General features: G+C 36.1%; 1 protein-coding gene across 1 annotated transcript in view; it reads right to left on the reverse strand.

The window, feature by feature from the left end:
- The window catches only part of RHOBTB1 (Rho related BTB domain containing 1), a 468,210-nt gene that overhangs the window by 326,531 nt on the left and 118,076 nt on the right, over window positions 1-23,603 (reverse strand). Inside the window, exon 2 of the mRNA XM_044056396.1 lies at window positions 5,387-5,586. Within this exon, the coding sequence (XP_043912331.1) occupies window positions 5,387-5,566 (180 nt within the window). The 5' untranslated portion in view covers window positions 5,567-5,586. The remainder of the gene's footprint in view (window positions 1-5,386; window positions 5,587-23,603) is intronic.

A 23,603-nucleotide genomic window follows, 5' to 3' on the forward strand; every position in this document is an offset into this window, starting at 1 on the left:
CTTTCACCATAATGCATTTTACCTGAAGCTTTTAGTTGTTGTTAATTTTATGCTTGCATATTGGGGGCTTGATGGGGATAATCATACTTTCAGATACAGCATGACTTGAAGGAAGCTCCCTTCCTTTTAAAAATACAGTACGGTTTACTAGTTTGGTTTGTCAGCATAAAAAGTCCAGTTATAAAATTGTATTCCTTGTATTTCAGAGGTTATTTCAACCCTAGATGAATTCCATTTCTAAGCTTGCCATAGTCCATGTAACCAGTCCCCTCCATTTCCATACACATTTTCACTGCTTCTCCTAACAGTTGACATGACAGGCATTTTGGCTAGTCTACCTGGTCTACATTTTATGTGGTGGCATAGTACTCAAAAACCACTAGGTAGGATTCCACGATATCCTCCAGGATTATTTGTTTTTCATGGCAGGCACAATCTTGAGGTTGGCTTTTAGATTGCCCATCACTACTAGCTGTTGCTCTACCAGCTTCTGGTTGGTTTCCACCTGTGACATTGTTTTAAATAAGTCTTCTGTGGTTGCAATCACCAGGTAAGCAGTCTAGGAGTAGCAGTAGAAATGCCTAAGGGAAGCAATAGTAACGGTGCTCTGGGGAACTGATAGCACAAATGTGTGGAATTTGTCAGGACAGGTACTTCAAGGAATGGTAATTGACAAATCTCTGGTTAACCACCTGCACTCTCCAGCACTTTGTTTAAAAACCTAGGAGGCATAGAGTTTTATATATATAAACACCAGTTTATTCTATGCATCCACTGGGCACCAACAGAGTTGCACTTCTCGTCCTCTCATGTCAAAAGTGAAATTAAATGAAAATATTAGCACTTCTAAGTTTCTCAGTCCCAAGATTAAATAAAGCAAACTCAGCCCTTTGGCTTAGAGTTCCACAAAACAACACTTTTCTGCTACCTTCACATAGTTCATACAGATCCCCCCCCCTCCCCGGAAATAGGCTGTCATGGGATGTTTAGGCAGTAGGCATCACTGAAATGAGAACCTCTGATCCACAGGTGTACTCCATACTACTGGGAAAGAGAAGAAAAGTACAACTATTGTAAGAGGTTATGATGTGGGCTAAAGCTGACAGATGACATTCATTTGCTAAGATGCACAGAAATTGAAAGGAAAGGTAAAGGAAAGAGGTAGATGTTGCAAGAAGATGTTAACCAGTGGAACTTGGAACATAAGAATTTTAAACCAATGTAAAGTTGATGTATTTCAAGGTGGGATGACAGGGACACAACTGGGTTGGGTTGCACGGTTAGGCTTATAAAGGCCCTGGTGGTTAGCCAAATGTATACCTATGCAACTATAAATATTGACATTTTAGGTAATAGTGAACAAAATGGACTGTAATTGGTAATTTAGCGCTTTCGTCCCTCGTATTGAGGACTTCCTCAGAATAACCACACTTAGTACGCATATATATTTTAAAACATTTTTATGTTCCCATGACCCATATGGACTAATCAACATTTGCTTCCTTTTCCTCACCAGGGAAACAATTAAGCTGCAGGGATAATTCATAAACTACATATATAAAAAAAATCATCATCACACTGAACAAACTTAAAAAAAAAATCCCATACATAACCATTAAAAATTACATTTTCAATTCAGAAAAATCCCATGGATTTAAGTTTGAAAATACAATTAATAGATAACATGCCATTTAAAATGGAGGTTTATATAGCATTAGTTGCTAGATACCACCATAACTCTAGATATTCTAACCACAAGTCCGCAAGTCACCATCTGGGGTTCTTTACTGTTTTTATAATGCCAAAAAATAAGAACTTGTTCAGAAATTTGCAAATATGCTTGACTAAGGCATTATTCACATTCCTCTAGTGACCCAGTACATATGTTCTATCTTTAAAACCCCTAGAAGTCTTCCCAACATAAAAAAGTTGACAATTTTGACATGTAACCACGTATACAATACCTTTAGTTTTATAATAACATTGATATTTTGGCTGAATTAAGATATTCTTAATCTGAGCACACTTACTTTCCATAATATATCTGCAATAATTACAACTTTGATATTTAAATGTACCCCACTTAATATGAGGATGATCATGTAAGGTTGATCCAGGACGTTCAATCATTTTTAAGACATGCACCCTTCCTAGTCACAAACTTAGGTGTCCCACCCAGCTCATTGGACATCCCTAAGTATTTGGAAACCCCACACTTCATAATACATTTTTAGTATCTCCATAGTCAGCACTAAAAGTTGTCAAAAATGCCGAAGTTAAATTAGAGCAACCAATATCCAATTCCTGGCTAACCACCCTGGTATTAGGTATAACAGCCCCCAATAAGGTTGAATGTACACCAGATTGTCTTTGACATTATGTCAGCAGTTATTATATACATCTATTGTGTTCAGGGTACCCTTTCTTTATAAACATCAACCTTAAATTATTGTATTCTTTAACAAAATCATCCCACTCTGATACCATCTTAGCTGCTCTTACCAGCTGTCCTTTTAATACTGCTTTTTTTCTGTGCAAAAGGATGAAGGCTGCTAAAATGAAGAAAAAAAGTGGGTTTTTGAAAAATCCATGACACAAATTATTGTTAGTGTGTATCTTTTCTTAACTCAATATCTAATGTAAAACCTCTTTTGAAACCGTAGAAGTAAATCTGTAAACTGAAGCACTTGGTGCCACGAGCCACTTGAACAGACTTTATTACATAAATTAAACACACAAAAGCACAGAGAAATGCTGAACTTCTTCTCTGTGTTTTTCGTTATCAATGTAACTTCATCAGCATATGCTCATGCTGATGAAGTTACATTGATAACGAAAAATGCGGAGAAGAAGTTAAGCATTTCTCGGTGCTTTTGTGTGTTTAATTTAATTTATGTAATAAAGTCTGTTCGAGTGGCTCGTGGCTCCAAGTGCTTCAGTTTACAGATTGTGGTCTAGTTCCGTTGGAGGGGCACTTTTTCTTCATAGAGTAGAAGTAAACTTGAAGAAAGTGTTATGTACTTAATAAATTCACTGATGTTTGTATTCTTCAGTCCAAAAATGCATGTGTTATCCAGGTACCTAATGTATAACAACCAAGAATTTGCATAGATTGAAGAAAAAACAAACTTCTTTTTCCACACAGACATTACTATGAGCAAATAGGATGCATGCCACCCCCTTGGCTACGCCTTCTTTTTGTCTATAATAGGACCCTACAAAGCAGATAAACACCACCTTAACTTTTATGGATCTAATTTATGTCCACCCCTGTTAATTCACTGTTTTCATTGAGAAATTCTAAACATCACTCTAACTAAATTGTGGACAGCCATGGTGGTGCAGCAGTTAGCATTACGGCCTCACAGCAAGAGGTTCTCAGGTTTGACTCTCGGCTGGGGTACCTTCTGTGTGGAGTCTGCATGTCCACCCTGTGGTCGCGTGGATTTTTTCTGGGTGCTCTGGCTTCCTCCCACATCCCAAAGATATGCTGTAGGTGGATTGGACACTCTAAATTGGCCCTAGGTGTGTGCGTGTGTGTGTGTGTGTGTGTGTGTGTGTGTGTGTGTGTGTGTGTGTGTGTGTGTGTGTGTGTGTGTGTGTGCATGTGTGTGCCTTCTGTGGAAGGTTGGGCACCAGGCTGGCAACTCGACACAGTAAAACTCCACTGTCAGTCATGAGCAGACTGGTGATCCACTGTGGCGACCGCTAACCAGGGTAAGCCGAAAGGAGATGATGACACTAACTAAATTGTGTGGAATTATAGAAAAAAAGGTGTTTTACATCTACTGTAACAAAAAAAAACACTTTCATGAAATAGATGCAATTTTATTCCAGTTAAAAAAATCCCATGAATCATGAGCCAGGTATTCTACCTGTGCTACTACCCATTTCAGTTTAGCATCTACATACTTTGCCAAACAGTTAACTTTTTGACATTCTAGCATCCACTATCGGTGTAAGTGGGGGATCTCTCAAATTTTTGTTTTTCAGAGTTTCAAGTATGGATTGTGTTTTTGTCTTGGAGGTACATAACATAACTGTCAGACCTACTGTGAAGGGAAATCTTGCAGAAGAAATGGAATATCTCCATAGTTAACAAAAGTGTCAAAATCAGAGCCCAGTTACAACCCAAAAATTATAAAATGAATTCAGTCAGACTCCAAAGCAAGCCATTTAACACTACAGTGATACAAGTTTATGCTCCGACGACAGATGCCAAAGAGAAAGAAGTCAGTTTTATGAGAATCTGCAGCACTTACTGGATATAACACCAAAAAAGACATGATATTTATAAGATGATTTGAATGCTAAAGATGGTAGTCAAAAAGTAATTAGAGTAAAGCAGAAATTGTGTCTTTGGAGTGTGAAATGAAGCAGAAGAATTCTGCCTAGAAAATTGACTGGTTATAGCAAACACTCTCTTTCAGTAGCCTAACACACAGTTTTGCATCAAAATATCACCCCATAGTGAATACCAAAATCAGACTGACTATGTACTTTGCATTTAGAGATGGAAGAACTCTACACAGTCCTCAAAAACAAGACGTGGTGGTGACTGTGGGTTAGACCATCAGTTTCCCATTGCAAATTTTTAAATTAAATTAAACAGGAAAAGCCTTTAAGGTAACTAAACAGAAGTTCAACCATGCTCTGTATAAGTTTGCAGTGGAGGTGAATGACTGATTTTAAGGGATTAGACATTGTGAGTGCCTGAAGAACTATAGGCCTGATTTTTGATAACAGATAAAATGTATAGACTGCATTGTAGTCAGGTGAGACCTAGAAACTAGCAACACAATGTCAGTGTCTAACATTGTCAAGGAGGTGGCAACAAAATATTTTAAACAGAAAGATTAAGAAGAGAAAAATTGCTCTAATTGGATGATTTAAAATTTTCTGCTTTAGCCAATGGGAGAAAATTATATATTCTATTCTTTCTATATGCAATGTGAGCAAAAAAAAAAAACTTGCATTAATAATTTAATAGCTTCAGAAAAAGGGTTTAAATTCTCAGGTTAGATCTATTGTAAAATCTCTGTTGGTCCAATAAAAAGCTATGTATCATCATGTCCACGTTTTATAGTTTCATCTTCTGAAAATTTACATTTTAATAAATGTTATTAACTTAAGCTTGCTTCTGTTAAGGTAATTATTTTAAATAACTTTTTTTCTTTCTGAATGCCTAGAATTAATTAACATGACAAAACAAGAAAGCTTCAGACTTGCAATTACATTTTAAATATCAGCAGAAATGTCCTCCAGGCATTTTGTAAGAGAAACATTACCTCTTCGAGTTAAAACTGGTAAAGTACTGAAATTGTTGAATGATTCTTAATGTGAGATCAACCAAGTCTTAATTATTTGGCCATTAACAATGGGTTACCTCTCTGCAAACACGATACTGATCAATTGCCCAAACCGTAGGTACATGAGTTGTGAGTACTTGGTACTGAGTCAAGGTGGCATTGCAGGCCCGTGCACAGATGAGACGAGTTTTCCCCACAGCATTATCTCCAACCACCACACACTTGATGGTTTCCACATTGGGCCTCTCGTAATCCATCTCTGGATTCGCTTTTCAAACTGTAATAAATTAATAAATTCCGAATTAGGTACAAAAAGGAAGACCTATACCAAATTCATAGCCAAACAATACAAAATATATTAAGTGGTACTATACAGTTTATTTTTTTTGCAAATGAGATGTTTTCTCATTCACTGAAGTCCATAATACAGTTGAAATAATTTATGCTGAGCTTCACAATAACACACATTAGTGCATTAACCCTTCATATCAGGACCATTTTCATTGCAGAACCTTAGGTATCTGTCATACAGATAATCACAATTGGACTTATTAACTAAGTTTACAATGAATGAGATTCAATGTTAATCATATAAACTATGAGACAATTTAGCAAAAATGAATAATTCATTATAAATCCAGACATTATTTGGCAGGAATATACACTGTGGCATGGACATGGGTAATTGAATCCTGAAGCACCACTTGGCTCCAGGTCAGCAGCTTAAAGAGACTACTGACACCTCGGACCCTCTGAGATGCTTAACAGGAACCAGATACCAAGGTATTGTAGTACCAAATTAACAAAAAATACTTGCACAGTTTTTCACTGAAGAACAAGTCTACTGTCAGTCAAAATGAACATAAGGAGTTTCAGGACTTTGATTATAAAATACACCAACTGAAGAGGTAGAAAGGCATTGCTGACTAGCCTGGAAAATCTAATGCATGCAGCCCTGCAAGAAGCAGCAGTTAATATAGGGATCATAGTCATTCAAACAAGAAGAAAAACATCTTTCATCTACAATAACAAAAAAACTGGACATTTTACAAAGCATGAAGATGCACTGAGAATAGACAAATGACTAGCAGAATAGAAAACAGGATTCAAAACAATAAAAGATGGAATAAGAGAAATAATTTCTGACTCTCAGGGCTATCAAATATTACACGGCTATGATGCAGAGATTTTTAATGCTTTAAGACAGATTTCATAGAAAATGATTTGCTAGTTTCTAGGTCTCACCTGACTACAAAGCAACCTATACATTTTATGTTATCAACAATATAAAAAAACAAAACTATTTATTAAAATATATTTTGTGTATACATTGGTCATAATACAACAAGATTACAGTAATTCATTCTGAAGCTCAGCTACTTTCTTATATATGCTTTCCACCCCACTTCTGGCAAGAATATAATTCTGATAACATTATCTTTTAGTGGAATTTCTTTGCATTTAATGGTTGAGTGTAGTATTGTAGAACACAGTGGATATGCTAAATCTGAGAATGCTCAGACTTTGCAGTGAGGTAATATTCTCTTAAACTCCAAGGTTTAGTGACCTGGTAGTTAGTATATTTAGAGATGGGGGGATGGGGTGGGAAGCTACCACTACAAAACTGCATTTTTTTAAATTAAATTTAATCCATTTATTTACTTATTTATTTTATTCACCAGCATTTTACTATTTCTTCTGCTGTTTTATAGAATAAAGTGTTGATGCACTCTTGTTATGACAAATCCTTACTTCAGCTTAGGTCTCTAGAAACATTTTGTTTCAGAGAGACGGCTTGCAGACCAAGATGAACAATGTACTATAGTTTTTTATTAATCTCACATGGAGATAACTGCTAATGTGACTATCCAAAAATTTACATCGGTTTCTAAATATTATTGCAATCATATGTGAAGCTGAAGCAAAGTGGACACTACTTCAGAAGTCATGTGAAAATTGCTGGTAAGCAAAAGGCAGAAGCAGTCAACCGTACATAGTAGTGGTTTGACTTCATTCATTACCAAACTGAAAACAAACGGTCCAGGCACACTGAAAACGGCTGAGAATAAATTTATTATAAAATGTAATATACAAGCACTTTCACCTTGCCCAAGTGCAAGGCTTTTTCAAGTAATAAAAACAACTAAAGTTCTTCCATTTAAATACCCTTTAACCTCTAAAAAGGTGCAAATTCTTTAAAGAAACAAGATTTTTTTTTTAAAAAAAAAAAACAAAGCATTTACAGAAACCAGAATTTAAAAAGACATACCCTCTCCCTTAATTACAACAATGCATAATGTAATTAGGTACATTTCTTTTTACATTGTCCATTTTATATAATTTCTACTATTCAAAATACGTTGTAAATGTATCTTGTTCCAACAACCCCAGGGGAGGAGATTGGGAAAATTGGTTGAGTTGCAGGGAGACATACTGACAGTTTAAAACTAAATGCAACTAACCCCCCGGGTCTTAATGACCACATATCCATAAAAACATATTTGGTAAAGAGTTTGGTTTCAGATTTACATGCACTGTATAAAGGGATACATTTACAGCGTATTTTGAACAATAGAAATTATATAAAATGGACAATGTAAAAAGAAATTACTTTGGTTTCTTTAAATGCTTTGTTTTTTTAAAAACAAATCTTGTTTTTTTAAAGAATTGATGCCTTTTTAGAGGTTAAAGGGTATTTAAATGGAAGAACTTTAGTTGTTTTTATTACTTGAAAAAGCTTTGCACTTGGGCAAGGTGAAAGCGCTTGTATATTAAATTTTATAATTTTATTCTCAGCCGTCTTCAGTGTGCCTGGACTGTTTGTTTTCAGTTTGGAGTTTTTGGTTATATGGTTCCTACTATACTTTGACTTCATTCATTGTCGAACAATGAAGATCAAATAAATCATACCAAAGAGTCTAGAGGATAGACCACAGTCAGGTTTGAATCCCAAGATCAGTGAGTGCAGAACTACAGGAGCTGGAAAGGTTCCTGCAAAGAAGTGCAAGCATCAGATGTTTTGACCTTATTGCAGTAACCACTGCTTTTCAAGTGGCTTAGCTAGTGTGGAGAAAAGTGAAGAACTGCTCTGAGTGCAAAGTGTTAGATTGGTCTTCACTGTTTTACCATCATTCAGAAGTGAATGCTGTCAGTGCTGCATTTGTGGTAAGAGGAGAGCTTTTTTGTTTTTGTGCCTGAAGTCCCCCAACTTCAGAGCCTTTTTTTTTTTTGGTCCGCAACTTAAAGTTGGGGGGGGGGTTAGGAGAGGCATTTCATCAGGTACAATAATAACTAGTACTATATTCACTGGGCAGTACTAACTAGTTACATCTTTAGTACAGGTAATCATGAGAATGTTTAAGTTGAACATTTGGGATAATTATAAAAGTAGATGTGTTTTATAAGAGAACCTTCTCATCTCTTCCCTGTGAAAATAGAGATGGTTATTAGTTGGCCACTATGCCTACAGCTATAATAGCAGATTAACTTAATCAGTATAACAAAATCTTTGAGTTGTGTTTTTTTTTTGTCCTAATGTTACACATGTTCTGATCCATAACAAATTATCAGTATGCTATAAATGGCTTTGGGTGACTGCACATAAAGCCAACACCATCTCTGATGTCACAACTGCAAAGCACCTAATATTTTCAGATACAGTAACTATACACCACCCAGTTCTCATTCTCATTCTGTTTCATTTACACAGGTTGCTGCAAGTTGCTTGTGTACAGTGCTCATTTGTGAACACCCTGAGAAAACTATTATGTGAACATGCATATTTGTTGTTCTGGGTGAGCAGTATAGCAAGCATCTCTTAAATTAGTTGTACCAAAGTACAATAATGAGAAATATAGTATGAAAAGTTGCTATTAGCCTAACTGCGAGTAGTGAGACTGTATTTGGTTGACAAGTTAAAGGTAAAGCTAGACCATCTCCTCATCAATACATACAGAAGTATAAATGTGTATTCCTTGGATTGTGAAATGTCTTTCAAGTCTGGAAGTACTGGTCTTAGAGGCTAAGTGGGGTTATTTTACTGATTCATATAGAGCCACGGTGTATGGAGAGTTGGAAATAACCTACTACAGCACACGACTAGTTTTAGACGACTGATGCATTATGCCTACATCTAAGGAAGATGCATCTTAGAATGGGCAGCAAGATCCAGCAATAGACACATTAGATACTTACAGTAATCAGTAAAACAATGACAATACTAACATCAGTAAAACAATGACAATACTAACATCATGAAGCAATGACAATACTAACATCATGAAGCAATGACAATACTAACATCATGAAGCAATGACAATACTAACATCAGTAAAACAATGACAATACTAACATCATGAAGCAATGACAATACTAACATCATGAAGCAATGACAATACTAACATCATGAAGCAATGACAATACTAACATCAGTAAAACAATGACAATACTAACATCATGAAGCAATGACAATACTAACATCATGAAGCAATGACAATACTAACATCATGAAGCAATGACAATACTAACATCATGTTGGGAATACATATATCACTTTAAGATATGTCCTATGGGAAGGAATAGAGATTATTTTGACATTTATAATAAACACCAATAGTGTACTACAAATGACAGGTAAATGCACTGCAATAGTGACCCTTTTTAGGCACAATCCAGGCCTTAGGAAGGTAACATACCTATGGTAATATACTAGTATTTACAAAGAAAATGGAATTACAATGGTAAGAAAATTTAAAATACAAGAACAATATATTCAAGAATAAAATTCTGCTGTATAATGTATGTACCACAGTAGAATTTACAGAAACAATGAGAATACAGTGATAACCATATTTTGAAGAATATATGACCAATGCATTACAAAATATTATTCTGCATAGAATATGTACTACAGGCTTGGTGACTAGTAGTTAAGCAGTTGTTGTCCAGGATACAAATCTTGTGGATTTCAAATTAAAGTTTATCTATGTAGCATAACAGTAAACGTGCAACCCTGACAATCCCCGGGATTGAGGAATATGCCATTTCCCTGGTGATTTTATAACCTTGGAGTTGGAATAAATAATTAGCAAAGGGTTGGGGGTGTATGTTTTAGATTTTGCAAGGTCCAGGGTTGCTCTTCATGAGTACTCTCAAAAGTGTGTAGATGATTTTTTTTGTCAACTTTAATTTGCCAATGTTAGCACCATCAATATTTGATTTGATGATAGTAGGTAAATCAATATACAAGTTTGTGTGTGTATAAATGCATATAAAATATATGTATGTACATACCTATGCCTAATTTATATATATATATATATATATATATATATATATATATATATGTGTATGCGTGTGTTTATGCACATATTTATGCACATATATATGGGTCTATATAAATAAACTGTTACATCCCACTGACCTACCAGTGAGCAAAAAATCTCATTGTGCACCATTCCATTAACAATTCCTGTGTACTAAAGTAATCATAAAGATGCTCTAAATATTTTACGTAGGGAGGCAAGGCCTTATGCATTGCCATCGCCCCTTCTACTATATATACCAACTCTGTGATCACAACATAGCAGTTACAGGGCATACTCAGAATCGTATACCAGTCCTATTATCAGGCTGCTCAGTCAACTAAATGTTCTAAAAGAGATAACCAATGACAATGCAGATATTGACCACTTTAGATGATCTCAAATATGTTTATACAAATATATATTTTAATACACACACACACACACACAACTGGTGTGCAGACATTTATCATGGTCCAGCAGGTGGTGTCTAGATGGTTGCCATAGCAATGTCCTCCAGATGTGTCTGCTTTATCTGATCTGTCCAATATTCTGGAATCAGATTCAATATGCTAGCACACAGAATGCATCAACCTCTCTTCCTTTTGTTGCTATGTGCTGTTGACCTTAGGACCATGATCACATGATGCACAAGCAATTGTTGCATGGCCAGGAATCATGATTTTTAAAGAAAAGTTGCTTAAGTGAGAGGTAACTAAGTTCACAAGACTTTCAGAAGGTAACTGCTTGGTCATGTTCATGATGGTCTGAAGCACAGGTGATAGGGAAGGTATTGGCACATACATAACCAAATGATGGTGTCACTTGAAATGTTCAGAGGCATCAAAAACAATGAGTAGACTGGCAATCAAGACTCCATCCTGTTAATAGGATAGGGCTTTTAAAACTGTGATAGACCTGATACAAGGTAAACTAGGAGACAAGATGATCGATACATATCAGTAATTCACAATTCCCAAAGAAATGAAATAATGAAACTTGAATGGCATATCGAGATTCCTTGACACAAACAGTTTCTCTTCTGAGGGATGCTGTGGGGTGCCTGAAGTATTGGCTAGTCTCTTCAAATCTATCCTGGTCTAGCATTTAGCTTATACAAAGGAGGAAATTCCCTTTCTGACCATTATATTATAGTCATGGATTTGGTTTTACAATCCCAAGAAAACTACAACCATCATAGTTTGACCCCTCCCCCTTTTGCTCAAAAATCAGTCTCACTTTACAGCAACAATATACATTTTTCACATTTTTTTAGATAAAATATCCTTTCAGCTCAGTATCTTGTCTTGCAAGATGGATGGTATCTAAACTAGAAGTCAAGCAATTTAGTAAAAGCCTGAAGAAGAGAGGAAAAAAATATCCAGAGAATACTATCAACATTTAATCAAGGAATATACAAGATTAAGAAACCAAAACCTAATGACAAAGCACATAAAACAGAAACAAAGTTCTCAATGCTACCTCTTTGTGGAAGCCAAAGAAAACTGGGCTTCTGTAAATCTCTTCCACTAAAACATCTTTTCACTTGAATTTCTTGCTAAGACATTGAAATCAGGAACTTCCACATCTTTCCTAAAAATAACAAATAACATAACAAATAGGCACTCCTAAAACATTTACAGCTGTTCAGAATTTGTTTCAGAAAACTGTCTTCTAGTTGAAGAAAAAGAATAAGAAAAGCTTAACAAATATAGAAGTACTAACAACATATAATGAACTTTGAATGCCTTCTCTAGTGGGTATTAGTTAGGAATTCCTTTTAGAAAACTTCTGTTTTAGGATAGTTCTTTAATTTTTAACTCCTTACATATGGGCATGCATAAATCCAACTAGTGCATGTATGGTGTCATGTTTTGGAGCTATTAAAGGGTTTCTAGCCATGTTCTCCTAATCCTTTATGGAACTTGAGTATGCACACCTACAAGGCATAAGCAATGTTGTAAAATTATAAATCTTGTTCCTTCTTTGGCACCACAGCGATAACTTTATCCATTTAGCTGCATGTTATTTCCATGTGCTTGGCTTTCTAGCTTCTTTTTTTTTTTTTTTTTTTTTTTTTTTTAGCATTTCCTCAGAAAAAGGTTTCCAAAGGTTAGAATGGTTATATCTTCTAAGTTATTAGTCTAACTGCGTATAGTTTGGGGTGCATTAGAGACTCCTGCACAGCATCAGCAGGTTCACATGCTGAGGCAGTAGCAAAGGCTTATTCCCCTTGCCATTTGAATCTGGTAGGAGAATCAGTGATGCCCTGGCCAGAATGGTGCAGTCAGGATTATTTCTGGTTCTCCTCCCACTATTTTATGAATTGCCTTGGGGAATAAAGGTATAACGAGGAATGCACTGAGAAATAAATCCAACCAACCTAAGAAGAAATCATCCACAGCTCAAGCCTCTTTGTTCATAGCTCTGCAACAAAACTTTGTCAGTTGCTGCTTGTTCAGAGGTCTATCTATGGTATCTGTTTGTATGATCTAAGAATGTCTCCCTGTCCATCATCCACTGATATTTGGCTGTTCTGAGATGTCCTGCTTAAATCATCTGTCATGGAGGTCTCCTGTGTTGGTATACAGGTAGCCTTCAGGAGAGAGTTATACTCCAGAGCCTGCTCCTAGGCTTTCATGGCCAGCCTGAATAGTTGGTAAGTGTGTGATCCTCCCCCTAACTGTTTACACACCTAATACTCTGTTATGACATGGATGATCCAAGGATTCCAGATTATGCTGAAGACCTTTTAAGCCTAGGAAATCACCATCTTTTCTATGTTTATGTACAGCTTTGCTTGCCTGATATTCCAGGTGTCATGCACTTTGAGGTCTTTGATATGTACTCCAATGCCTTGTCTGAGATGTCCATGGTTAGAGCCTGGTTTGAGATGGTGGTCTGAAGGATATACCTTTGTTGTATCTGACTTGGTTTATTCACTATTCCAGTTCCCTCCATAAACACAAAAGGGCTGGAATGGTATATGAGAGTGAAAGTTTTGGTCATGTGTATTCTTTGTGTCAGTGAAGATTTCTTATGTACACCCTGGCTAAACTGCACTGGCAGTATGGCAGATGTCATGTGGCCCATAATGCTTCCTGACTGCTTCTTCAGGTCTCCTTTGCATATTATGAAAAAAAAGCCAAACGGGACTTAACCTCTTCTGGAGGTAGGTGGACCACTGCTGAACTGGTATCCATGAAGGCACCGTAGAAGATGACATTTCTATCTGGGCCTAGGTTTGACTTCTGTTTGTTCAGGATGGCCTTGTCTGTTGAAGCAGTCTAGTGTGTGTTTTAGTGCCTTCTGCTTGCCCTACTGTGACTGAATCGGGCATCTGTTGAAGTATGGACAATGTGGATAGCTGTGGTCCTGCAGTAAGCTATGACTGGTGTCACACATTTTGTAGAAAAACACTGGGCACACTAGCAAAACCAAAGGTCAAGGAGGTTAATTGATAATGATAAACTCCTAATATAAACCTTCATTCTCCAGTCAGGGTGAAGATGTACACTTCGCCCATTCTCTAAATATATACTTAACCAGTACTTCCTCTCATTCCTAGACACAGACTCTCTGATTATATTCCATTATTCAAAAATGTGAGCTATTTGCAGTGGAAGATTAATTATAACTTGGGACCTAGGCTGTTTTCAGTCTACAAGCACTGACTTGTTATTTAGGACTGCACATAAATAAGCACAGCCTTGTGGGTAAAATTTCCTAAAGAGGATTTTTTTTGGCTTGAAAAGTAAAAATTGTTCATACGTTTTGTTTGGAAATTGTTATTTTATATTTGTGTCATAAGACTCTCTAGTTTGCAAGATGTGTGTTGTCCACAGTATTAGAGAATGCCTTAGACTATTTGCTTACATTTGATATCCTGCAGATGCAATTTCAACAGACCATTTTATTGCAATGGTTAATTGAAAGGCTACATACTTTTTACCAATGTTTTTGCAGGGAGCTGCACTCTCTTGTACCCTACAACATGGGCAGTCTGCCACAACACCTCTCTCCGCCAGTCTGCAAATATGTAACATTTAAAGTCATGCCACCTTAGAGAAAAAGGGAAAACTGTACACCATGTTTCTCCAAGATGATGTGACCTTAAATGTAAAATATTTAGTGACAAGGAATACAGAGAGAAGTCCTATACTAGGACAATATGCAATGTGCAGACCTGCAAAAACTGTAGCTAATATTATATAGTCTTTAGCTATCACATGGAGATAAAATGGTCTGTGAAATTCTTGTGTGTAAGATAATGAATGTGGGCATACAGCTTGCAATAAATTGAGATGCTACAGACTTTAAAATAATGGCCCTTGGTTGAGTGTTGGATAAGGAATTCCATCTTAAGGACCAGTGGATTATATTTGTTCGAAATAGAGGCTGTTTCTTCTGGGATGACTGAAACGACTGCTGCTAGTATTCGACTGTGATACAGACTGCGAGAGTCTGTGTTTCTGGTATGATCATAATTAAAAACACCCCTGCATAAATGCGAAAATATTACGCCAAGATTTAAATCTTGGCATACTATTTTCCTGTTCATAAAGTGTTACCTTTTACTTTTTTGGATTATTTTGATTGCTTCATTCAATCACAGGAAATAGCTTTTCAGTGATTCCTTATGCTCATAATCCTCAAATTATAGATCCTGGACTCTGATTCCAAATCACAGCATTTTTCATTTAAATTGGTACTCTCTTCCTTTAATACCATATTTTTGATGCAGTTTCTTATTTTGGTGTTCAAACTGTTCAGTTCAGTCAGCAATCACCTTTAATTTACTTGTCATTGCTTCAAAACGAGAACTTAAATTTATGTTTCTTCATTTACTACTATGTCAGCTCCTCAAAGTGAGTCTTTCTGAGTTAAATATTCAGACAAGTTGTCTATCTTCTACATATTTTTTGAAACTTACTTTGCTTTTACCCTGCTTGGTTAGTTTTTGTTCAGAGGTTCAGAGGTGTATACTAGGCTAATAGCCACTAGGTCCTTATAAGCTTAGTCATGCAACTAAAATGTTACCCACATATTAGATTTACATAGGGATGATTTACTGACTGCCTCTGTTCATCAGAGACATCAGCCCAAGACCAGGGGTGAATTTCTGATTACCTATCCTTTGGTCCAAGTTGCACCTAAATAAGGTTAGGGAGGTGCTCTGCATTATATGGATGGGGAGACTGTTCCAGAGACTCAGAATTCTCTTGAGAAGCATTTCTGCCTTGCCATCATGTCCTACTTATGTTGCAAGAAAAAAGTAGGTCATTTGATCTAGCAGTTTTAATGCCGTTTGTTTTGTGGGTGTGCAAAAGGTTCATCAAAACAAGGTTCAGGAATGCCTTGTATGTCAGGCAAAGATCACTTCTCAGGAGTTTGTATGATACAGCATAAAGAAACCGGACTTTGAGCTGATCAGCTTGGGACATTTTTACTTCCTGTATTTTTGTAAGGAACTTTTGCTGATATTCCAGTTGCTGCATATGTCTGGTCAGGTACCCTCCAAAGGGGGCATTATACTCTATGGTGGGTCTCATGAAGGCTGAGTACAGGGGTACAAAGACTTCTCTGGACCTAGATGTCATGACCTTACTTATAAGCTGAGCAATACAAAATGATTTCTTATTACCTTGGACACGTGTTGGTTGAAGGCTAGGTTATTATCTACAGGAGATCCCAGACCTATGACTAGTGAATAAATTTCTAGGAGTTTTTTTGATTTGTGTTCATCCATTTTTCTCTGGCTTCATTTGAAAAGGATTATTTGTTATACCTTCTGCAAAAACTGATGACACTGTTCTCTTCTGCTCTTTCTTAGCATACAGTGTTGTAGTACCTATTTTCCAATATTCTGGATGCCTCATGTGCTTTCTGTTGTAACAAGTCATTAGTTGCAAGCCTCTTCCTGGTATTAGAAACAACAGCTGCATACCAAATTCTTGCACTTCTCAAGACCCTCCTTAGACTGTGCTCTGTTTCAAAGTGGGGGTAGAATAAGCTCGATACGGCATTTATTCTCCGAATTGATTTTTTTATGAAAAAATCCTAATGGACAGAACTGTTCAACTAAATAAAACAGCTTGGCTTTCACAGTATTCAGGTAACACCTGTCAAAGGTACTAAAATGTGCAGATCTGACATTTCTTTCAGGTCTCTGCTCCTCATTTCTGGTAAGCTGTTTTACTTTGCTTGCTACATGTCACATGTCCTGGCATGCTTGTTTACATGTTAAACTATGCTCTGGTTGTCTGGATCTAGAAAGGCAAGAAACTGCTTTCAGCTTAAGTAGGGTTATGCATAAACCCCATTTACAGGTTTCTCTTTTTAACCTAGACCTGTAAGGATCCCAAACAGGCTCCTCAACCTATAATTAAGGAATTAAGCATAAGAAGTTTTGACTGATTTGGTGGAAAAAAGAAAACCCAAAGCTGAGATTAATGGTGATTGTCCACCTCAGTAAAGCCCAGCAAAATGAGTCCAACACCACTGGAAGATCCACAAGGATTTGATTATTCAGCAAACCACTGGTACCTCACCACCACAGAAAGCACCTTTATGTGAGGATGGGACAATGGGGCAGTGAAAATTGTGGCTACCATTCTGTTTTAGAGGTCCAAAGGGGTATGAGCCTCTATTGTCTGTCTTGTCACCCAAGATGCTGAAGCCATGGCTTTCTGGGCTGTCTGAGTGGGTAGGTGTGACTAACATTGTACAGTGCTCACTCTGACTCTTTAAAGAGAATCCATTGTCATTTGCTGGGATATCATACGTGTAAGTCAGATGAAAACATGTAATGCAATATTTTTGTGAACTGAAAGCACTGTTGTAGTAATTATTTGCTCAGTTGCTACATAAGCATCAATGCTTTTGTGATTTGCAAAGGACAAAATAAGAACACATTCTGCATACTTGACTTGCAATACACATATATCAGTGGCCGTCAATGTGACTGATAAATTTCTCCTGAAGAAACGTATTTCCATTTATCAATACTCATGCTTTACTTGTACGTTATCCATTCCATAGCCCATTAGCTCTAAGCTGCATACTCTGTCTTTCTGCTATCTTTTCTCTTACCATTAAATCTGATGCATGGCACATAGAGTTTCTGTCCCAAAAACAGGGACATTTTTAAATATTGCTTTAATTTATTTCAGAACTTGATAGAACAGCAAGTTTTGCATAAACACTGATTAAATAAGAAGTATGAATTTCTAATGCTTGGCATTAGTGACTGACTATAATCCTAAGTGATTTACCAGAAATAAAAAATGTAGTGAAGGTCATGGTGATGAAGCAAAATCGGGGGCATTTTGCAAAATCTATGCTATGCTTGCTAAATGCTATGATTAAAAGGGGGCTTATCTGATGATCCCATCTTATCCATAACATGCCCCTTTCAGCTCAACCTGCTTGCTAAATATCCAAGCTAACATTTCTTGAAATTAATTCATAAAGACGCCCATTATTGGTTAAGCTCAAAATATGTTTCCAATTCTCCTTTCCATCTCTTAACATCAACTGCCAGTGAATTATGCTAACGCCTTTTGGAGACTGCTTAATGTATAAAAATATCTGTGGAGGCCTTCTTGAACTTGTGGCATATTTTAGTGCTATACCTATTTCTTTCTGCTTTTCCCATTTTAACCTCTTTCCTATTTCCTTTCAATCAAACTTCATTTTTTTCAGAGTCGCTTTTTTCTTGTAGGATTTTATATGCTCTACTTATAAATGCGTTTTTCAATTCTCCCATTCTTACTTCATCTAGGAATTTCGTTAGTTCAGAAGTATCAGCTTCTCTAAAGAAATTAAGTTTGTAACTTTTACTTTTAAACGGCAGTCCACAACATATTATGCAAACTATTACATTATGACGCGTGTATCACTGCAGTTATTTCAAACACTAAATCATTTAAGCTGCAATACTGAAGTTCAGTTAATCACTGCTGCAGCTACTTCTAGAGCACAATAGAGTTATTAACCACTTTTACATTACCCTGATCTATTGGTTATCTGAACTTTTGCACCCATTTTATAATCTAAGATTGCACAAAGTATAGGCCTTGGCTACTTCTAAGCACAACACTTTAAAATATATGCTACAGTATAAAACAAAATCAGTAATAGTGCACATTTTATATTGTTATTGTAGAATGTGGCCATAATCTGTTGTACTTTTCAACCATCTACTAGGCCCTAAAAATAAAACTAATATTACCAAAAGTGTTGGATGTCATTTGATCTCATAACCCTCTTTCTATGTGCATGCATAATTTAGAAAAATAAAATCTAAAATATGTAAAATTAAAACTTACTGAGTTACTTCATTGATTATTTTAACTCTCTAACCTACTTATGAGTTTATTTTAAAAAAATCAGCAATTGTCAGCCTGTGAAAGGTTAAAGAAAGCTCAGGTTCCATATAAAGCCTTCTGCTGTCAAAGAGTGGGAGTAAAACTTTCTGGCAGTGGAAGAGAAATTAAATCTGAATTACTGAACTTGAAAATAGAATAAAGTCTCCACTTCTTGAATTTAACAGCAGAAACATACTAAAAAAAGAGAGGCAAAATGTTGATAAATTAGTGTTTAAAAAGAAATTGAACAACACTTGGACAAGTGCGATAAAGAACTATGCAATATAGCTGAAGTCTGCTAATCCTTACATTTGAGTCATCTGGGATGAACAAAAGGCACGTCGCTTATGAGATATGCTGATACTGATACTACTATATTTATTTAATAGATAAACAATGTGGTGTGTTTAATTATGATTTATGATCATTCATTTTGTCATCACTGTCCCACACATGGGACAACAAACACTTTACAACAGCAGAAAGGCACTCATGAAAGGTATTCATGTGAAATTATATTACAACATTCTGGGTGGGTTGAGCACCTGCATTCACCTTATGCTCCTGCCAAATACAAGATCCACTGATATCTTTATGACACACACCCTGTCATGTGCCTTACTGCTTGATTACATATAAGGAAATATTTTATGTCTGCCATAAGCCTTTAAGCTAGACTAAACAAGATAGGTGACATGAACAATAAATATCTAATCCTTGTATTAAAAAGTAATCCAAAAAAGTACAGTTGTACGAGCATAGCATTTTATTTTCAAGGCATAGACTCTTGTATAATTAAATCTCAAGGGTAATTAATAACCTTAAAAGAATTACCCTTTTGTGTACTGCTGCCAAGGGATAGAAGTCTTGCAAATCACTATTTAATTGGTCACGTTTACTTACATTTTTCTGCCTACTGTCATTTATTTGTAATGAACTTGTCTGTAGCTTTTCTCCAGGTTTATCGGCAAATAAGACATACACAGTAGGGCTATCCCAGTGAACAAAATGTAAAATAAATAAAATATAATAAATATGCTGCTACGCAACAACGTCATTCAGTACTTGGCTTACACATTTTCAAATGGTTGAAGGGCCTTCTATGCATCCTTTTTTTCACTGCTGCTAATCCAGTATCACTTGGTTTGTGCATCATATAAAACAAACACCTGAACTAACTTCTATTCTTCTAGTAAGAAATGTATTCATGTGTAAAACACTCCTGCAATAAGTATTAACTGTAGCACTGAAACCACCCTATAACTAACATCATTGCTGCACTTAACTTATTGACTCTAGTGTATAAGTAAAGCACAAGACATAAAAACCAAATCTAAAGAAACGGATGGTAGCTGAAAGGCATTCATGCAATGGCAAGTAATTACCCCAAGGTATAATGTTAAGGTTAGTACTCTGTACAGCTCAATTATTATTATTATTATTATTATTATTATTATTATTATTATTATTGGTGCAGACTCTTGCAGACATAAATATTACAAATGTTCAGACTAGCAAACAACACCACAAAACTAACTAGGGGGAGTTATCAAATGCAGGAACATTTGCAATACTGTCCTACCAAAACCTATTCTTTTTTAAAAATGAGCTTTAAATTTATTGTGCTATGTAAACATTTAACTCCTGAGTATGTCAAAGCTTAACAGAAATCCTGCCAGATATTAAAATATGCAATACAAATGAAGTAGTTTTCCTTACCAGGTCTAGCAAACTGTGCTGTGATGGTACCTATTGCACGTCATCACAAAAGGCAACATAACAGTGAACCACTTTTATATTGTCATTAGTAGTATGCCTTGTTTCTCTTTAATGAAGGAAATGATACAGTGGTCCCATTTTCTGGCACTTTTGGTTATACCCACAAAATACTAGAATCACTTTTTTACAGTCAGCATGTGTAGTAATTCTGCACATTTGTTTTACTGTTTAGGAAGGAAGATTGTCAATTGCATATATTGTTGAGACACAATTGAGATTATTTTTGGTATGAAAGAATGGTTGCTTCGAATGACCAGTATGTCATTTTGGAAACTAGGTATGACTAGCACATTTCAAGGCCTGTAATTCAGATATCCATCTTGTTGAAGTTACTGCGACCAAGAACAGTGACTCACAAGCAAGAAGTTTTAAGACCACTTGGACAAGCAATGTCAACGTTCATATCAGTTAAAATCATAAAAAGGACAGAATGCATAGCAAAGTAATTACCAAACCAATTACGATGAGAAATGAGAAACAAGTACAATGCTCAGAGTTCACATTTCCAATGATAAACGGTTAAGCAGTCATAACTTTTACCCACACTTAATTTTTTCTTTCATGTGAAGGGAAGGCTAGAATTTTTTTTTTCATCTATGGCATTTAAGATATGTTTGCTCAAGGTACCTTTTGGTTTCTGTTCAACAGACATGCCAGGTGACTGCTACCTTGCAAAAGTCTTAAAAGTTGAATTCCATGATTTCATGTCCAGGCTTGGGTAAGAGATGAAGACCTGCCTTACTGCACCTTCAGAAGAATATACAATTAAGAAAAAGGGTTTTAAGTGATCCTAGCTCTTTTTCTAATGGTGGCAAGATTAAATATACAACAAGATGAGGACCATCAATATTTGGTGCCTTCCTTAAGCAGAAAAGATACTAAGAATATATGTCTTGTAATGGTGCCTGTAAGCCATATTGATATACAAGTGAAGAAAGAGACTGTAGTCTCTATATGAAATAATGATAGCAATTCATTGAGAATGAACAGACCGTGGGGACAGAGTGTACTAAAAGCAATGGTTAATCCTATGACACAACAAACTTTGTTACATGCAGAATAGAACTGCATAGTATAATGAAACGGCTCTTATTTTATATATTGATGTAAGAACAATGGTTACTATGTTGGGTGGCACTGGTTAGGACTGAGTGTCCTGATTTTGGATTGGTCATCTGTCTGATGACTTGGATCTTCTGCAAGAGGTGGCTTGAAGCTTTGAAAAAAAGTAGTGACTATCTTCCTTCACTAACTAGCCTCTCATCTCCTCTCAAGCTAGACTTCATTATATTAACACTGGGGCCTGTCCAATCCTATGCATTAACCACTTCAGTAAAAATCAGTAGTAGGAGGCCATTCCACCAGTATTATATCACTGCAATAAACAAGATCTTCCTCTTTTAAAGCAAATATGGCATTGTTGACAACAAAGTCGCACTAGACTTTCCAACTACTCACCCAACGTAGACCCCTTTATAATGGTGGGGGTCCTTTCCCTCCCTGGTTCTTATTGCAGTAACAATATTATCTGCTCAGCCAACCAACATGTTCATGAGCTAAGGAAAAAAAAAACTGTCCTGTTTTAACAAGTAAAGTTTTAATTCAGTTACTCACTGTATATTTAAAACAGAATGCCAAATACTGCCAGTCTCAGCACTTCAGTATAGTAAATGTCCATCCCAAGATCTACATATTGTATAAATAAAAAAAAATGCTTTTAAAATGGCAAGTATGTTTTCTGCCAAGCTTTACTGAAAAACTAATACCATCAACATCCATCAGCTGTTTTCATAACCCCCTTTAAAATGCCAACCCATACAGCAGTAAAATGACATTTGGGTATGCAGTTCTCAAAGTCCCAATATAGATAACATTTGTTGTAGTACTTATTTTTTTTTTTGTTTGGAACAGCAAGTATGGCTTCTGCATAACAAGCACATTTCTAATCTATCCACTGCAACCTCCCACTAAACCCTAAGCTTAAACCCTAAGCTTAGTGACCGCTTGGGGGTATTGATCCCTAAAGTCATGGATCCTAACACAGATTGTGGTACACACCTACCTTGCCAATGTCATTCCCCCAAAATAAACACATATAGCCATTCACCATATCTTATCTTATCCCCTGATCAGGCAGATGCTATTTTAAAATGATACCAAGTTTCTCAGTCTTCCTAGTATCCCTGATGTAAATGTCAGCGCCTGTGTTAAAGAGAAATATTGCTTTAGAAAATGCAACTGTGTGACGCACCCATGACAATAGAAAATCTTAAATAGAGACTCTTGCAATTCAATTCTTTTGGACTTCTGCTCATCAAATGTTAGTCCCTGTCCATTCAATTTTTCAGGTTGTTAAATGTCTCCACTTTGAAGGTAATGCTAGTTTAATACAGATGCCTCCTTGGTATCAGTTAAAATGTGGCTCTTATAAAGAATGCATTACTCCATTCCACCTTTAATTTTTCTACCAAGAAGCTTGTAATGTGGGAAATAATATGGGCTGGCTGGTGCCACTGGTTTTCTGGGTCACTGGGCTATAGCTCACTCCAAATATTTTCTTTAATGTATAATAGAAGCCTGCAAGGATTGAATAAGTTGTACTTTTTTTTACATTTTTCAGTCTTAAATGGTTGCAACCTCTGCATAGTTTTTGGATTTTGCTGACTTACATGATCAAGGCCCCCACATGTGGATGCAAAACTAAAGTACTAAAAGTACAGATTAGACCATTTTCTCTACAGCCCAGCAATTCTGGCACTCTTACCCCTGCAATTTGCTCTGTAATGCCTGCCAATCAGTGTAACTCCACTATCCACTACTCTTGCATGTATGCATTTGATTGG

This window comes from Protopterus annectens, chromosome 14.part0 (assembly GCF_019279795.1).
Source record: "Protopterus annectens isolate FY-2018-M chromosome 14.part0, PAN1.0, whole genome shotgun sequence".
Classification (NCBI taxonomy): domain Eukaryota; kingdom Metazoa; phylum Chordata; order Ceratodontiformes; family Protopteridae; genus Protopterus; species Protopterus annectens.